This window comes from Melopsittacus undulatus, chromosome 7 (genome assembly GCF_012275295.1).
Source record: "Melopsittacus undulatus isolate bMelUnd1 chromosome 7, bMelUnd1.mat.Z, whole genome shotgun sequence".
In the NCBI taxonomy this organism is placed as follows: domain Eukaryota; kingdom Metazoa; phylum Chordata; class Aves; order Psittaciformes; family Psittaculidae; genus Melopsittacus; species Melopsittacus undulatus.
In genome coordinates this window covers 73,162,680-73,175,967 of record NC_047533.1, presented here as the reverse complement: position 1 = coordinate 73,175,967, position 13,288 = coordinate 73,162,680, and the positions used below count along the sequence as shown (strand labels likewise).

General features: G+C 45.7%; 1 protein-coding gene across 1 annotated transcript; it reads left to right on the top strand.

The window, feature by feature from the left end:
* Positions 1-10,857: 10,857 nt before the first annotated feature.
* Positions 10,858-11,817, top strand: LOC101880558 (olfactory receptor 1020-like). Its single transcript, XM_034064527.1, has one exon. The coding sequence runs from the start codon at positions 10,858-10,860 to the stop codon at positions 11,815-11,817; it is 960 nt and encodes a 319-aa protein (XP_033920418.1).
* The last annotated feature ends 1,471 nt before the right edge of the window (positions 11,818-13,288 follow it).

The following is a 13,288-nucleotide window of genomic DNA, read 5'->3' as shown; positions in this document are numbered from 1 at the left end:
TTGGAGGGTCAGTGTGTTGGCATGTTTGTGTATTAAGGACAATTTCATGGGCCTGGATCATAGAATCCCAGCCTGGTTTGGGTTGGAAGGGAGCTTAAAGCTCCTCCAGCTCCAAGCCCAACCCCTTCCCATGGAGCAGCTGCTCCAAGCCCCTGTGTCCAACCTGGCCTTGAGCACTGCCAGGGATGGGGCAGCCACAGCTTCTCTGGGCACCCTGTGCCAGCGCCTCAGCAGCCTCCCAGGGAACAGCTTCTGCCTCAGAGCTCAGCTCAGTCTCCCCTCTCTTGGGCAGGTTCAAGCCATTCCCCTTGGCCTGTCCCTACAGGCCCTTGTCCCAAGCCCCTCTCCAGCTTTCCTGCAGCCCCTTCAGGCACAGCCAAGTTTATGGAGGAACGTTTCTCTCTTATTGCTCTCAAGGGAGCAAACCAACACCAGTATTATCTAAGGAAGAATTTCCTATCCATCTATGCAGAATATAAACCCTTCTTCATTAAGTTAATATCTGCTATTAGCAGCCTTGATAAAAGCAAACACACAACCAGGACACTGCCTGCAGCCATTTTGATTTCCTGCTCTGTCCAGGAATTGTTTTATGGATGCTGAGCATTGAGGCTCTGCTGCGTAAGAAATCGTTCAATAGAACTGATGGATGCCAGGTTGGATGGGGCTTGGAGCAAGCTGCTCCAGTGTAATGTGCCCCTGACTGTGGCAGGGGATACAACTGGATGAACTCTAAGCTCCTTTCCAACCCAAACCATTCCATGGTTGCATGAAAGCTGCTTTCACCTCCTCACTTTGGAGTGGGGTTTCTGAAGGACCCCAGCACATCAGCACAGTGACCTCATGTTTCCCATTGGACTTCAACTGGCTCTTCAGGCTATGGCCTGTGTCTGCTCTCAACACAACCCACATTGGAGCTGTGTCTGCCCATCACCCTTCACTGCAAGTGCAGAGAACCAAACACTTTTTCCAGAAGAAACCCCTGATATGGATGTTTAAAATAGATCCAAGCTGAATCCAAGCCCCAGATGCATCCTTGTCTCCATAAGGGGAACCTTTGTTGATTAATTCCGATGTGGCAACTTACAACTAGATAGAATAACCCCTTGGCCCTGTGTGACTCAACCCTCAGACCATGGAATGAGAAATCATGAGTAAGCAGCAGCTGGGATGGAAAATCATCTTTGCCTGGATGGACAGACATAAGGAGAAGAGGAGGTGATGGGGGAGCTCTGGACAACACCGAGAGACTTTGAGCCATGAAATAAGTTGAGCACATCTGGATACAACATATGGCCAGAAGCATGGAGCATCTGTGTCATCAGCATCAGATAACAGACAAGGAAAAGCCAACACTGCTCAGACAGGGTCTGCAAAGGCTGTTCCCGGACCAAGTTGGGTGACTGCTTATCACAGGGGATGAAATTACACCCTGCTCCTAGGTCAGCATGGTGGTAGCTTTCCATGGGGCAGGCCCACCCAGGAAAGCAAGACACCAGCTACATCCTATGGAGGAAATAAGTACATTTCCTAGGAGGAAATGAGCAGATGGGCACATGAAGCTGAGAGCTGCTCTTGATGAGGTTCTCACCACCATGGGGATGGAGACCAGTAAAACAGTCACAAAGAGCAGCTTCTACAGGTTGGAGAAGCCCAAGAGGACAAACATGGTAACACTCAGGTGGTTTCCTCCAGCCACTCTCTTGGCAGCAGGAGACAAAGAAACATGGGAAGAGGTTGGATCACTTCTCCCAGCTCATAGGAACACACAGGGCATGAGGTTAAGGCAGGATTTGGGGTTTCCTCTGTGAATGCACCCAATTACTTACAGATAAAACCATGATGGGTGAAGGTCATAAACAATATATTGAAAAATAATACATTGATAAAATAATAGTCAATAGTTCATGTACGGAAATAAAATTATCTTAAGTCTTAAATGCTGAACCTCTGGCTGGGCTGTTATGGAAGGAATTGGTCCTGCAAAACATAAGCATCTTCTCATGAACGTCTGAATTCTTCTTAAGAAGTAGGCTTGTTTGGGATGATTTCTTTCCTGTTGGAGGTATTGATCTTTAAGGACAAGTAAATACAATAATATCATGCCTTCATTTGCCACATGAATTAGTGATGCATTAAATAGATAAGAGGTCACATCGCAGTGATTTTCTGACTCTGTAGTCATGTTTGGGTTAATTAAAGAGAGACCAGGATCCCTGGTTGCAGTTCCATGGACTTGTAGCTTCAAGGGAAAAACCAGCCCCTTCTCATCTCAATTCTACTTGCAAGTGTTTCTTCCTCTGTTCTTATACTTAAAGAACATCTGTATATATAAATCTGTATGACAAGATGACTGCTGCTCATGTTACCCTTAAATATGCATTGACCTTAAAATGATGAGATGACCTTAAAATAAGCATGGTGCCTGTTGAGAAATGAGCATTACTCCTCCTTCCCCTCCCACTTCCCTCTTCCCATCAGCCCCTTTCCCAGCAAGATGACCATTTCTTCAGCACAATTCACCTTCTCCCTCCACCCTTCCCAAAGCAGCTTTGACTTCCCCATTCCCCAGCCTGTGCTCAGATGTTCACTGCAGAAAGGCCCTTGACCCACCACCAATGCTCTTCTCAGGGTGCTGGTGGCTGCCTTTGCTGCAAGGACACATTGATGGCTCCTTTCAACACAGAGGACACCACAACCACCTTGTCCCTCTCTGCTAAGGTGCCCCCAGCCTGTCTTGGTGCTTGGAGCAACTGTTCCCCATGGGCAGGACTCAGCATTTTCCCTTTTTGAAGTCTGTGTGATTCCACCTGCCCATTTTGGACCCAAAATTGGCCTTTGAAAAGCCATTTTGCTTCATATTCCTCCGAATTTAAATATCCTCAGGGTGGCTCTTTGGTGTGTGCAAAAGGAGGAAACAAAACCAAGAGTGGGACATATTCATGTAGAGAAAAGCAGCTGACAGCAGACAGGGTTTTGGTAAAGCTTTAACACCTTCAGATGGGTTCAGAAGATCCAGCTGAAGTTGTCTACACCAACCTCAGGCAGGGGGATGAAGGCAACTGCTGTTTCCCATTGCTAATGGCTCACACACTCAATGGCCATCTCCTCATCCTCATTCATCTCCTTCACTTTGGGTAGTACTTATATAACTAAGTTATAGATATATAAAGAGCAGACATCTCAGACATAGACCTTGCATCTAACAACAGCAAACCAGGTATTCTCAATACCACTGGTTGTGTAAACAGTGCAAAACATCACCCATCCCACATCTTCTCATACATGGAAACATCCTTTTCTCTGTGGTCTCAGCTTTATACACACACATGATGACACTGCAGGTGTCTAAAGCCAGCTGAATGCAGTCCTGCCCATGGGTCTGTCCTTGCTCAACCCAACCTTCCCCTTCTCACTTTCACCCTTTCTCATGATACGGGAAATGCAAATTTCTCCTTTTGGGTTCAAAAACCATAAATCAGAATCCCAGAGAGCTTTGGGTTGGAAAGAACCTGAAAGCTCCTCCAGCTCCAACCCCTGCCACAGGCAGGGACCCCTTCCACTGGAGCAGCTGCTCCAAGCCCCTGTGTCCAACCTGGCCTTGAGCACTGCCAGGGATGGGGCAGCCACAGCTTCTCTGGGCACCCTGTGCCAGCGCCTCAGCACCCTCCCAGGGAACAGCTTCTGCCTCAGAGCTCAGCTCAGTCTCTCCTCTGTCAGGTTAAAGCCTTCATGGGGTTTATGGGGAAACTCCACCTACAGCCAAACATGACAGGAAAGTGCATGTCACACGGATCAGCCTGATCCCCCATCAGTGCACACTGCCACAATCATGGCATCATTTGGGGTTCCAAACCCTTCCAGAGCCATGTCAAGTGAACATCTGAAAAGACCAAGAAGGAGGAAAAAAAAACAACAGGCAATAAACAAGCAGGAACACAGACCTGGGCCAAGTTCAACCAAGGCTCCAGAGCATCAGCAGAGCTGGTGATGAGGAGGCAGATTCAAGACCAAGCCAAGTCAGGTCGAGTCAATCCCTTGTGCAGGATCAGGTGAAAAAACTGCTAGGAAGGTGTGTGAGAAATCCTTGGTCACCCCCAAAAGATTCCATAGGTGTGCTGAACTGCTGCTAAACTGGAAACCACAACTGCTCTAGTAAAGCTCAATCTACCTGTTCTGAGCTTAAATAGAGATGGGGAAAATAGGAAGAGAGTGAGGATGGAGCCCCAGCTGAGGCTGCTCAGGGGGATGAAGGCCTATTAGTTAAAGCTGGGACAATTCCTCCCTGCCTCAAAATGCCTGTTTTTCACCCTTGATTACAGGGGAAGTCCTGAAGCACCAGCTCAGCTGCAGGACATCCAGGCACTACATGTGGATAAACCCAGTGGGGATGGAAAACTGGGCTTTCCCTTCACAGAGGGACATCAGCAGCTCCAGAGATGGAGTCACTTGTGCTTCATGTCCCTTTTGAGGACTGTGTGCAAGATCTGGAATGTCTCTCAACCCATTCTCATTGTGTCAGTCTGTTCAGACCAAAACCTTTGCATGGTCCACAAGTATGTCAGAAGCATCCTATGAGCCCTCATCACTGCTGCTGTGCAGCTGTGCTCAGGCATGGCTCATCCATGCCATGTCTCTCAGATGCCCAAGCACCACAATGCCTTTCAGAGGTGATTTCACACCCTTTGCTTTTCCTTCTCTTTGTTTTCCTCTGCTAAAGCATGAGCAGCCCTGGAGGCTTCCTCCCAGGAGAGCACATGCAACTGTATTTACAGCCCCAGCACCACAAGCTGGGCTCTTGCAGTCTGGCAGGAGCTCACCTCTCTTCACATCAGGAGCTGAACAGAGCTGATGCTGGCACCTGGATGTTCTCTGCTGCACTGGGGATAAACCCTTGGCTCCCATCACTCTGTGGCAGAAGGAAGGCACAGGAGGTAAGACCAACACAAAGCACAGCCTCACCTGCACTGAGGCAGTGGGCTTGCTTCTGCATGTCCTCGGGTCCTCTTCAGGAAAGCTGTGCCAGAGAACAGCTTTACTAACATGGATTTTCTTCATAAGAAGAAGCAGCAGCATTGGCTTACAAATTGTTTTTCTATTACATAGGCAGCTGAAGCAAGATGCACTGATTTAGTTGATACATGAGGATGAATCTTAGTCTGTTATACAGAAATTCAACATTTCAGTTTGTCAGCAGAACATGGTCCATAACAATTCAGGCTTTGGAATCAGCCTGTTACAACATCAAGTCTTTTTTAAGGCAAGAAACTGAATGCCCTTTGGTTTAGGTGGTTTATCGTGCTGGAGCTCAGAAGTGTGTAAATCGTGTATTTAACAATGTCAATGTTATTTGTTGTGAATAATCACAAATAGTTTGGTAAATGTGATTTTGTGACTGGAATGATAATCAAAAGTGAAAGGAAAATGCCTCTATGTCATGCATGTGTAAGCTGGTTTTTCACTGGGACTGGGAATTTCTCTTGCTCCACGATTACATGAGAACCTATGAGGTTCCTTTGAGGTGTCTTCTGACACAAATTTCCTTCACATTGAATGTGAACATAGATCTGAATCTTTAGTCAAATCTAAAACCATGTGTGTTAGAGTAAATGCAGAGTTTTTATTGTTCCATCACAGAAAAAATAAAATGCCAATTACTGCTTCAACAAAATGCCTGTTCTCTTCTAAATACCTCACCTGAAAAATATTCTATATGTATATATAATTTTGGTTAGAAAATATATTGGAATAATCGAATCTGTGGCAGGTATAGTGCTCATTGATTGGAGATAAATATGGTCCAAATCTGAATCTCCATTTACAATAATTTCAATGTTTCTCTTCCTTCTACCTCAGCAGGTAACACCTGGTCATGGGAGGAAACCACACACAGATTAAATTCATCCTGTTGGGAATTACAGACAGACCATGTGCACAGATCCCTCTTTTTGTCCTGTTTCTATTGATTTACATTGTCACTCTGGTGGGGAACATTGGCATTATCACATTGGTTCGGGTGTCTCCCAGCCTCCACACCCCCATGTACTTCTTCCTCACCCATTTCACCTTCATTGACATCTGCTATTCCACAGTCATCTCCCCCAGGATGCTGGCAGACCTCTTATCAGAGGACAAAACCATTTCTTTCACTGCCTGCATGATGCAGTTCTTCACCTTTGCTTTCTTTGGTACTGTTGAGTGTCACCTGCTGGCCATGATGGCCTACGACCGGCACGTTGCCATCTGCCAGCCCCTGCTCTATGTGACCATCATCAGCTGGCAGCTGGTAGCATCATCCTACCTATTTGCCTTCCTCAGTGCCATCATCTACACATGGTGTGTGTTTGGAGGTTCCTTCTGTGGTCCCAACCGCATTGACCACTTCTTCTGTGACGTATCCCCTGTGCTAAAGCTCGTGTGCTCTGACACCCACAGCAGTGACATGATCTTCTTTGCCCTCATCACTATCAACGAGGTGGGCATGAGCATTATCATTTTGCTCTCCTACATCTCTATCATTCACACAGTGTTGAGGATGTGCTCAGCACAGAGCAGGGCCAGAGCTTTCCACACCTGTGCCTCCCATTTGATGGCTGTTTCCTTGTACTTTGGGTCAGCATTCTTCATGTACCTACAACCTCCATCTAGCCACAGGAGCATGGATAAGGTGGCCTCCATCTTCTACGCCGTGCTCATTCCCATGCTCAACCCATTCATCTACAGCCTGAGGAACAAGGAGGTGAAAGAGGCTCTGGTGAAGTGCGGGAGGAGGGTTTTTAACCAATGGCAACATAGCAGAGTTGTATCATCCAGGACATGAGCAGTTCATGTCAGGTGAAACAGCCTATGGGCCACTAAAATCAAGGGATTTTTCCAATGATCCCCATGATTTAATGTAGGCTCTTTCACAGCTCCAGAGCAAATGTCAGTGACAGTAGTGAATGAGAAATAAGCCACCCAAAACACATCTTCTTTCCTTGGAAGGAAACCAAAGGAGAGAAAGCTTCATCTTCATTTCACTTTGCATTCAGCAGCCTGGAGAAAAAATTTACCCTCAATCATCCCAGGCCTCTTTTCCTCACAGGAAACACCAATCAGCTTTATCCGGTTATAGCCTTGGTCACTGATAAAGACGTCTTTTTCTTGCAAGATTCTTGACCTTGTCCCTCAGCTCCAATAAAATTCCTCACTCTTACCTGTGAGCTCTTTATTAAAGCTGCTGGGGTGGGAGGGAACAGGAAGTGCAGTTTTACATTTGCTGGCTGAGAAAGAGTCAGAGAAAAGGCTTCAAAAGATTCATTGCATTTGTTTGTGCCTTTCAAAGAGCAGAAGTTGGTGGGAATCAAGGTCTCAAGCTGCTCCTTTGAATATGAAGGGGAATTCCTCCCCAGGCTGCAGCTTCAGACTGAGTTTCACCTCAAGGAAGAAATTGTTGACTTAATTAATTCATTGTAACTAATGTCAGGATGGTTAATGCATATAATTATGTTACTTTAATAATAATATAATTAATAATATAGGCTGAACTGTGCTAACACCACGCAGTGTTAAGTACAATTGGGGCACATCAAGGGGTCCTCCTATTCATCCTAAGCGCCCTATGCTTACATGGAGAGATACATGGAATTCCAGCTGGAGATAAGCACCCATATCCCTTTAGCATGAGCTGGGCATGAACAAGCACAAAAGGAAAAGGATGTATTTCATTGACAAATGAAGCCTGTGGCTCGTTTCCGTAGATGAAAGACCATCTTGAGCACAGAATTGCTGGTAACTGAGAGCTGTATGTGTCTCAAAGAAGCCAACACACACTGGTGTGGGATAATAACTTTCCTTTGCCTGTTTGAGTGGGAATTAACTTATATTGAGAAAGTATATGGATGGTGAGCAGGGTCTTTTGTGTGCTCTGGCAAAGCACAGCAAGAGAGGAGATGTTGCCTTAGGTCTCAGGGAAATGTGGTTTCTACCTGTGGCCAATGATGGAGACAAGAAAAAATGTCATTAAATGCTGAAGAACTTAAGAGGACATTTGATATTAGACAGCTTCCTTGAAAAGATTCAACATAACATGTTTTCCTACTTCTTGTTACATGGATATCTTGGCTTAGATTATATGTATAGAATCACAGAGCCACAGGAATCCCAAGCTGGACCTCAAAGGATCATCTGATCCAATCTTTTGTGGGAAAGGGAGCCTAGATGAGCAGTGTGATGTGTAGGGCTCATCCCTGCTTGATGAATTACCCCACTCTGCTGTCCTTATCTCCTCTTGGCATTCAGGAAGTTTCCAAAGCAGAGACACCTGAAATGCTTAAAGCTTTACCCACACTTGGTGCTACATTCCTAAGGGAGGCCTGGATTGCCATAGTCTTGTGTGTGATGGATCCAAACCAGGGAACTGTCCAGGGGAGGCACAATTGTCAGTTCCAGCAATACAACAGCCCTCAGGTTTTGGAAATACGTTTTATACTGAGAGCATCATTGCATGATTCTGCTTCAGTCATTGCAGGGGAAAGGGTCTACACAATGCAGAAACTCCTGCTGGAGACACAAAATGCACACACCAAATATATACCAGATTTCATCTCCATCAAAGTCTAATATTACACTTGGAAAAGGACAAGTCACTATGGACCAGAGAATGACACTTGTATATAATGTTCAGTTCTTTACCCTATTGCCCTCACGGAGAACACTAGCTCCTATTCTGCCCATGCAGGAACATGTTCCAAATAGAGAGGGACAGTCAGAGCAGTGAGCACTGTAGGGTGCAGAGGATGATAGCTCTGCTCTGCAGGAGCCTGGGGACTGCCACAGGGTTTGTATCGTTCATCTCTTTAAACAGAGCCAAAGGGGACACCACAGTGAGCAGGGACCATCCCACAGTACCTGAACTACAGAAATATGGCAGGAACAGAGACATGGGCCAAGTTCAGCCAAGACTCCAGAGCATCAGGAAATCTGGTGATGATGAGGCAGGTCCAAGAGTAAAAACAAGACCCAGATGAAGTAAATCCCCTGGTCAGCATCAGGTCCAGCAATGGCCATGGAAATCCATTAGCAGACCTAGGTCACCATCAAAGGATTTCCTAAGTGTGCACAACTCCTTCTAAACTGGGAACCACAATGCCTCTGATAAAACCCAACCTCCCTGGAGTGAGCTTAAATAGAGATGGGGGCAATTGGGCAGAGGGTGGGGATGGAGCCCCAGCTGAGGCTGCTCAGGGGGATAAAGGCCTATTAGTTCAGCCTGGGACAACTCGTCATTGCCTGGAAATGCCCTTTTCTCACCCTTGAGTACAGTGGAAGCCCAGAGTCACCAGCTCAGCTGTTGGACATCCAGGCACTGCATGTGGATAATCCCACTGGGGATGGAAAACTGGCCTGTCAAGTGTGCACAGAGGGACATCAGCAGCTCCAGAGATGGAGTCACTTGTGCTTCATGTGCCATTTTGCGCCCTCTATAAGATCTGAAATGTCCCTAAAATCCATTCTCATTTTGTTGGCAAGGTCAAACTAAATTCTTTGCATAGTCCACAAGTATGTCAGAAGCATCCTATGAGGTGCTCATCATTGCGGCTGTGCAGCTGTGCTCAGGCATGGCTCATCCATGCCATGTCTCTCAGATGCCCAAGCACCACAATGCCTTTCAGAGGTGATTTCACACCCTTTGCTTTTCCTTCTCTTTGTTTTCCTCTGCTAAAGCATGAGCAGCCCTGGAGGCTTCCTCCCAGGAGAGCACATGCAACTGTATTTACAGCCCCAGCACCACAAGCTGGGCTCTTGCAGTCTGGCAGGAGCTCACCTCTCTTCACATCAGGAGCTGAACAGAGCTGATGCTGGCACCTGGATGTTCTCTGCTGCACTGGGGATAAACACTGGGCTCCCATCACTCGGTGGTAGAGAAAAGACACAGGAGGTAACACCAACACAAAGCACAGCCTCACCTGCACTTAGGCAGTGGGCTTGCTTCTGCATGTCCTTGTGTCCTCTTCAGTAAAGCTGTGCCAGAGAACAACCTTACCAATGTGGGTTTTCTTCATAAGAAGGGGGAGCAATGTCTTATATAGGTTTTTTTCTATTAGACAGGTAGCTAAAGCAAGATGCACTGATTTATTTGATACTTAAATGAGAATTAATTTTATTCTGTTATACAGAAATGCAACATTTCAAATTGTCAGCAGAATACACTCACTAATAAATCAGCCTTTAGAATAAACTTGTTATAACATCAACTCCTTTTTTAAGGCAAGAAACTGAATGCCCATTTGTTTAGGATAATTTATTGTGCTGGAGCTCAGGAAAGTATAAATCATGAATTTAACAATGTCAATGTTATTTATTGTAAATGATCTCAAACAGTTCGTTAAATGTGATTTAGTAACTGGAATGGTAATCAAAAGCCAAAGGAAACTGTCTGTAGGTAATGCATGTGTAAGCTGGGCTTTCACTGGGACTGAGAAATCCTCTTGCTCCACATTTATGTGCAATGCTGTGAGGATCCTCTGAGGTGTCTTCTGACACAAATTTCCTTCACATTACAAGTGATTAAAGATCTGATTCTTTGTTCAAACACATGTGCTTGACTAAATCCATAGCTTTAATTGTCCCAGCATAGAAAAATTAAAATGCCATTTACTGCTACAACAAACTGCCTGTTCTGTTCTGAATACCTCATCTGAAAAACATGACACATATATATGTATATGTATTTGGTTAGAAAATATATTGGAATAATAGGAAATGTAACAGGGACAGTGGTCATTGATTGCAGATAGATATGGTCCAGATCTGAATCTCCATTTTTGATCATTTTGATGTTTCTCTTCCTTTTGCCTCAGCAGGTAACACCTGGTGATGGGAGGAAATCACACACACATTGAATTCATCCTGTTGGGAATTACAGACAGACCATGTGCACAAACACCTCTTTTTGTCCTGTTTCTATTGATTTACATTGTCACTCTGGTAGGGAACTTTGGCATTATCACATTGGTTCGGGTGTCTCCCAGCCTCCACACCCCCATGTACTTCTTCCTCACCCAGTTTGCCTTCGTTGACATCTGCTATTCCACAGTCATCTCCCCCAGGATGCTGGCAGACCTCTTATCAGAGGACAAAACCATTTCTTTCACTGCCTGCATGATGCAGTTCTTCACCTTTGCTTTTTTCAGTACTATTGAGTGTCACCTGCTGGCCATGATGGCCTACGACCGGCACGTTGCCATCTGCCAGCCCCTGCTCTATGTGACCATCATCTCCAGCCGTGTCTGCTGGCAGCTGGTAGCATCATCCTACCTATTCACCTTCCTCAGTGCCATCGTATGCACATGGTGTGTGTTTGGAGGTTCCTTCTGTGGTCCCAACCGCATTGACCACTTCTTCTGTGACGTATCCCCTGTGCTAAAGCTCGTGTGCTCTGACACCCACAGCAGTGAGATGGTCATCTTTGCCTTTGTCACCATCAATGTGGTGGGCACGAGCATGATCATTTTGCTCTCCTACATCTCTATCATTTGCACAGTGCTGAGGATGTGCTCAGCACAGAGCAGGGCCAGAGCCTTCCACACCTGTGCCTCCCATTTGATGGCAGTTTCCTTATTCTTTGGGTCAGCATTCTTCATGTACCTACAACCTTCTTCTAGCCACAGAAGCCTGGATAAGGTGGCCTCCATCTTCTACGCCGTGGTCACCCCCATGCTCAACCCATTCATCTACAGCCTGAGGAACAAGGAGGTGAAGGGGGCTCTGCTCAAGTGCAGGAGCAGGTTCTTCAACCACTGGCAACATAGAAGAGTTTTATCATTAAGGACATGAAGATTTCATGCAATGTCAGACAGCCTATGAGGCACTGAAGCAATGGGATTTTCCACTAATCCTCATGATTCTATGTAGTTTCTTCCACAGTTCATGCACAAAAGTCACTGACATTATTGAATGTGAAATAGCCCCACAAATCACTTCTTTCTTTCTTAGATGGATATCAAGAGGAAAGGAACCTCAACCTTCAATTAACTTCACAGTCACCACCTTGTATGAAGAAATTGCCCTGAATTACCCCAGGCCTCTTTTCCTCACAGGAAACACCAATCAGCTTCATTGAGTTACAACTTTTGTCATTCATAAACTTGTCTTTCTCTTGCAAGATTCTTGACCTTGTCCCTCAGCTCCAATAAAATTCCTCACTCTTACCTGTGAGCTCTTTATTAAAGCTGCTGGGGTGGGAGGGAACAGGAAGTGCAGTTTTACATTTGCTGGCTGAGAAAGAGTCAGAGAAAAGGCTTCAAAAGATTCATTGCATTTGTTTGTGCCTTTCAAAGAGCAGAAGTTGGTGGGAATCCACCTTTCAAGCTGTGCCTTTGAAGAACAAGGGCAATCCCTCCCCATTCTGCAGTTTCACAAGAGATTTTTATTTCTGAGAAGGCACCTATAGAGAATAGAAATCTTTACTCAGAATGATGAACTGTGCTGAGACCACCCAGTGGTAAGGACAATTTGGACAAATCAAGGGCTCATCCCATTCTTTTTAAGGGGTGTTTTGCGTTAATGTTAAGTCCTGTTTACTTAAATGGTGAGGTCAATGGAAATAAACTGGAAATAATCACCCATATCCTATGTCCATGCCCAGCTCATGCTAAAGCAGACCAGGGAAAACCAAATTGTCTATGTTGCTTATAAATTAAGCCTGTTGATGGTGACTTAGGTCCGGGGCAAAAGTGTCTTCTACTTGTGGTTCAATATAATTAAATGCTGAAAAGCCAGGAAGAACCAAGGCCTTTGAAATCAGAGCTTCCTTGAAAACCTTCACCACACCTTGGTTTCTTCCTTCTAGTTTGTCAAATATGTGCAGTATTTTTTGCACATGCATGGATATGGTGTGGATGGAGAGGGACTGGCAGAACAGTGAGCACTGGCTGGGCTGTTGGGTGCAGAGGGTAAGGGCTTTGCTCTGCAGGAGCTGGGGACTGCCACAGGGGTTTGTGTCCTTTATCTATCTAAAGAGAACCAGAAGAGAACACCCTGGTGTGCAGGGACCACCCCACAGTACCTGAGCAAAGGAAACAGGGCAAGAACAGGGACCTGGGCTAAGCTCAACCATGGCTCCAGAGCATCAGGCAAGTTGGTGATGATAAGAAAGATTCAGGTCCAGGAGAAAGCTAAGGAATGTCAGATCAAGCCAAGTCAATCTCCTCTTCATGGTCAGGTCCAGCAGTTGCTATGAAAGTACATGAGCACGCTCTGGTCACTATCAAAGGATTCCATAGATATGCACAGCTTCTGCTAAACA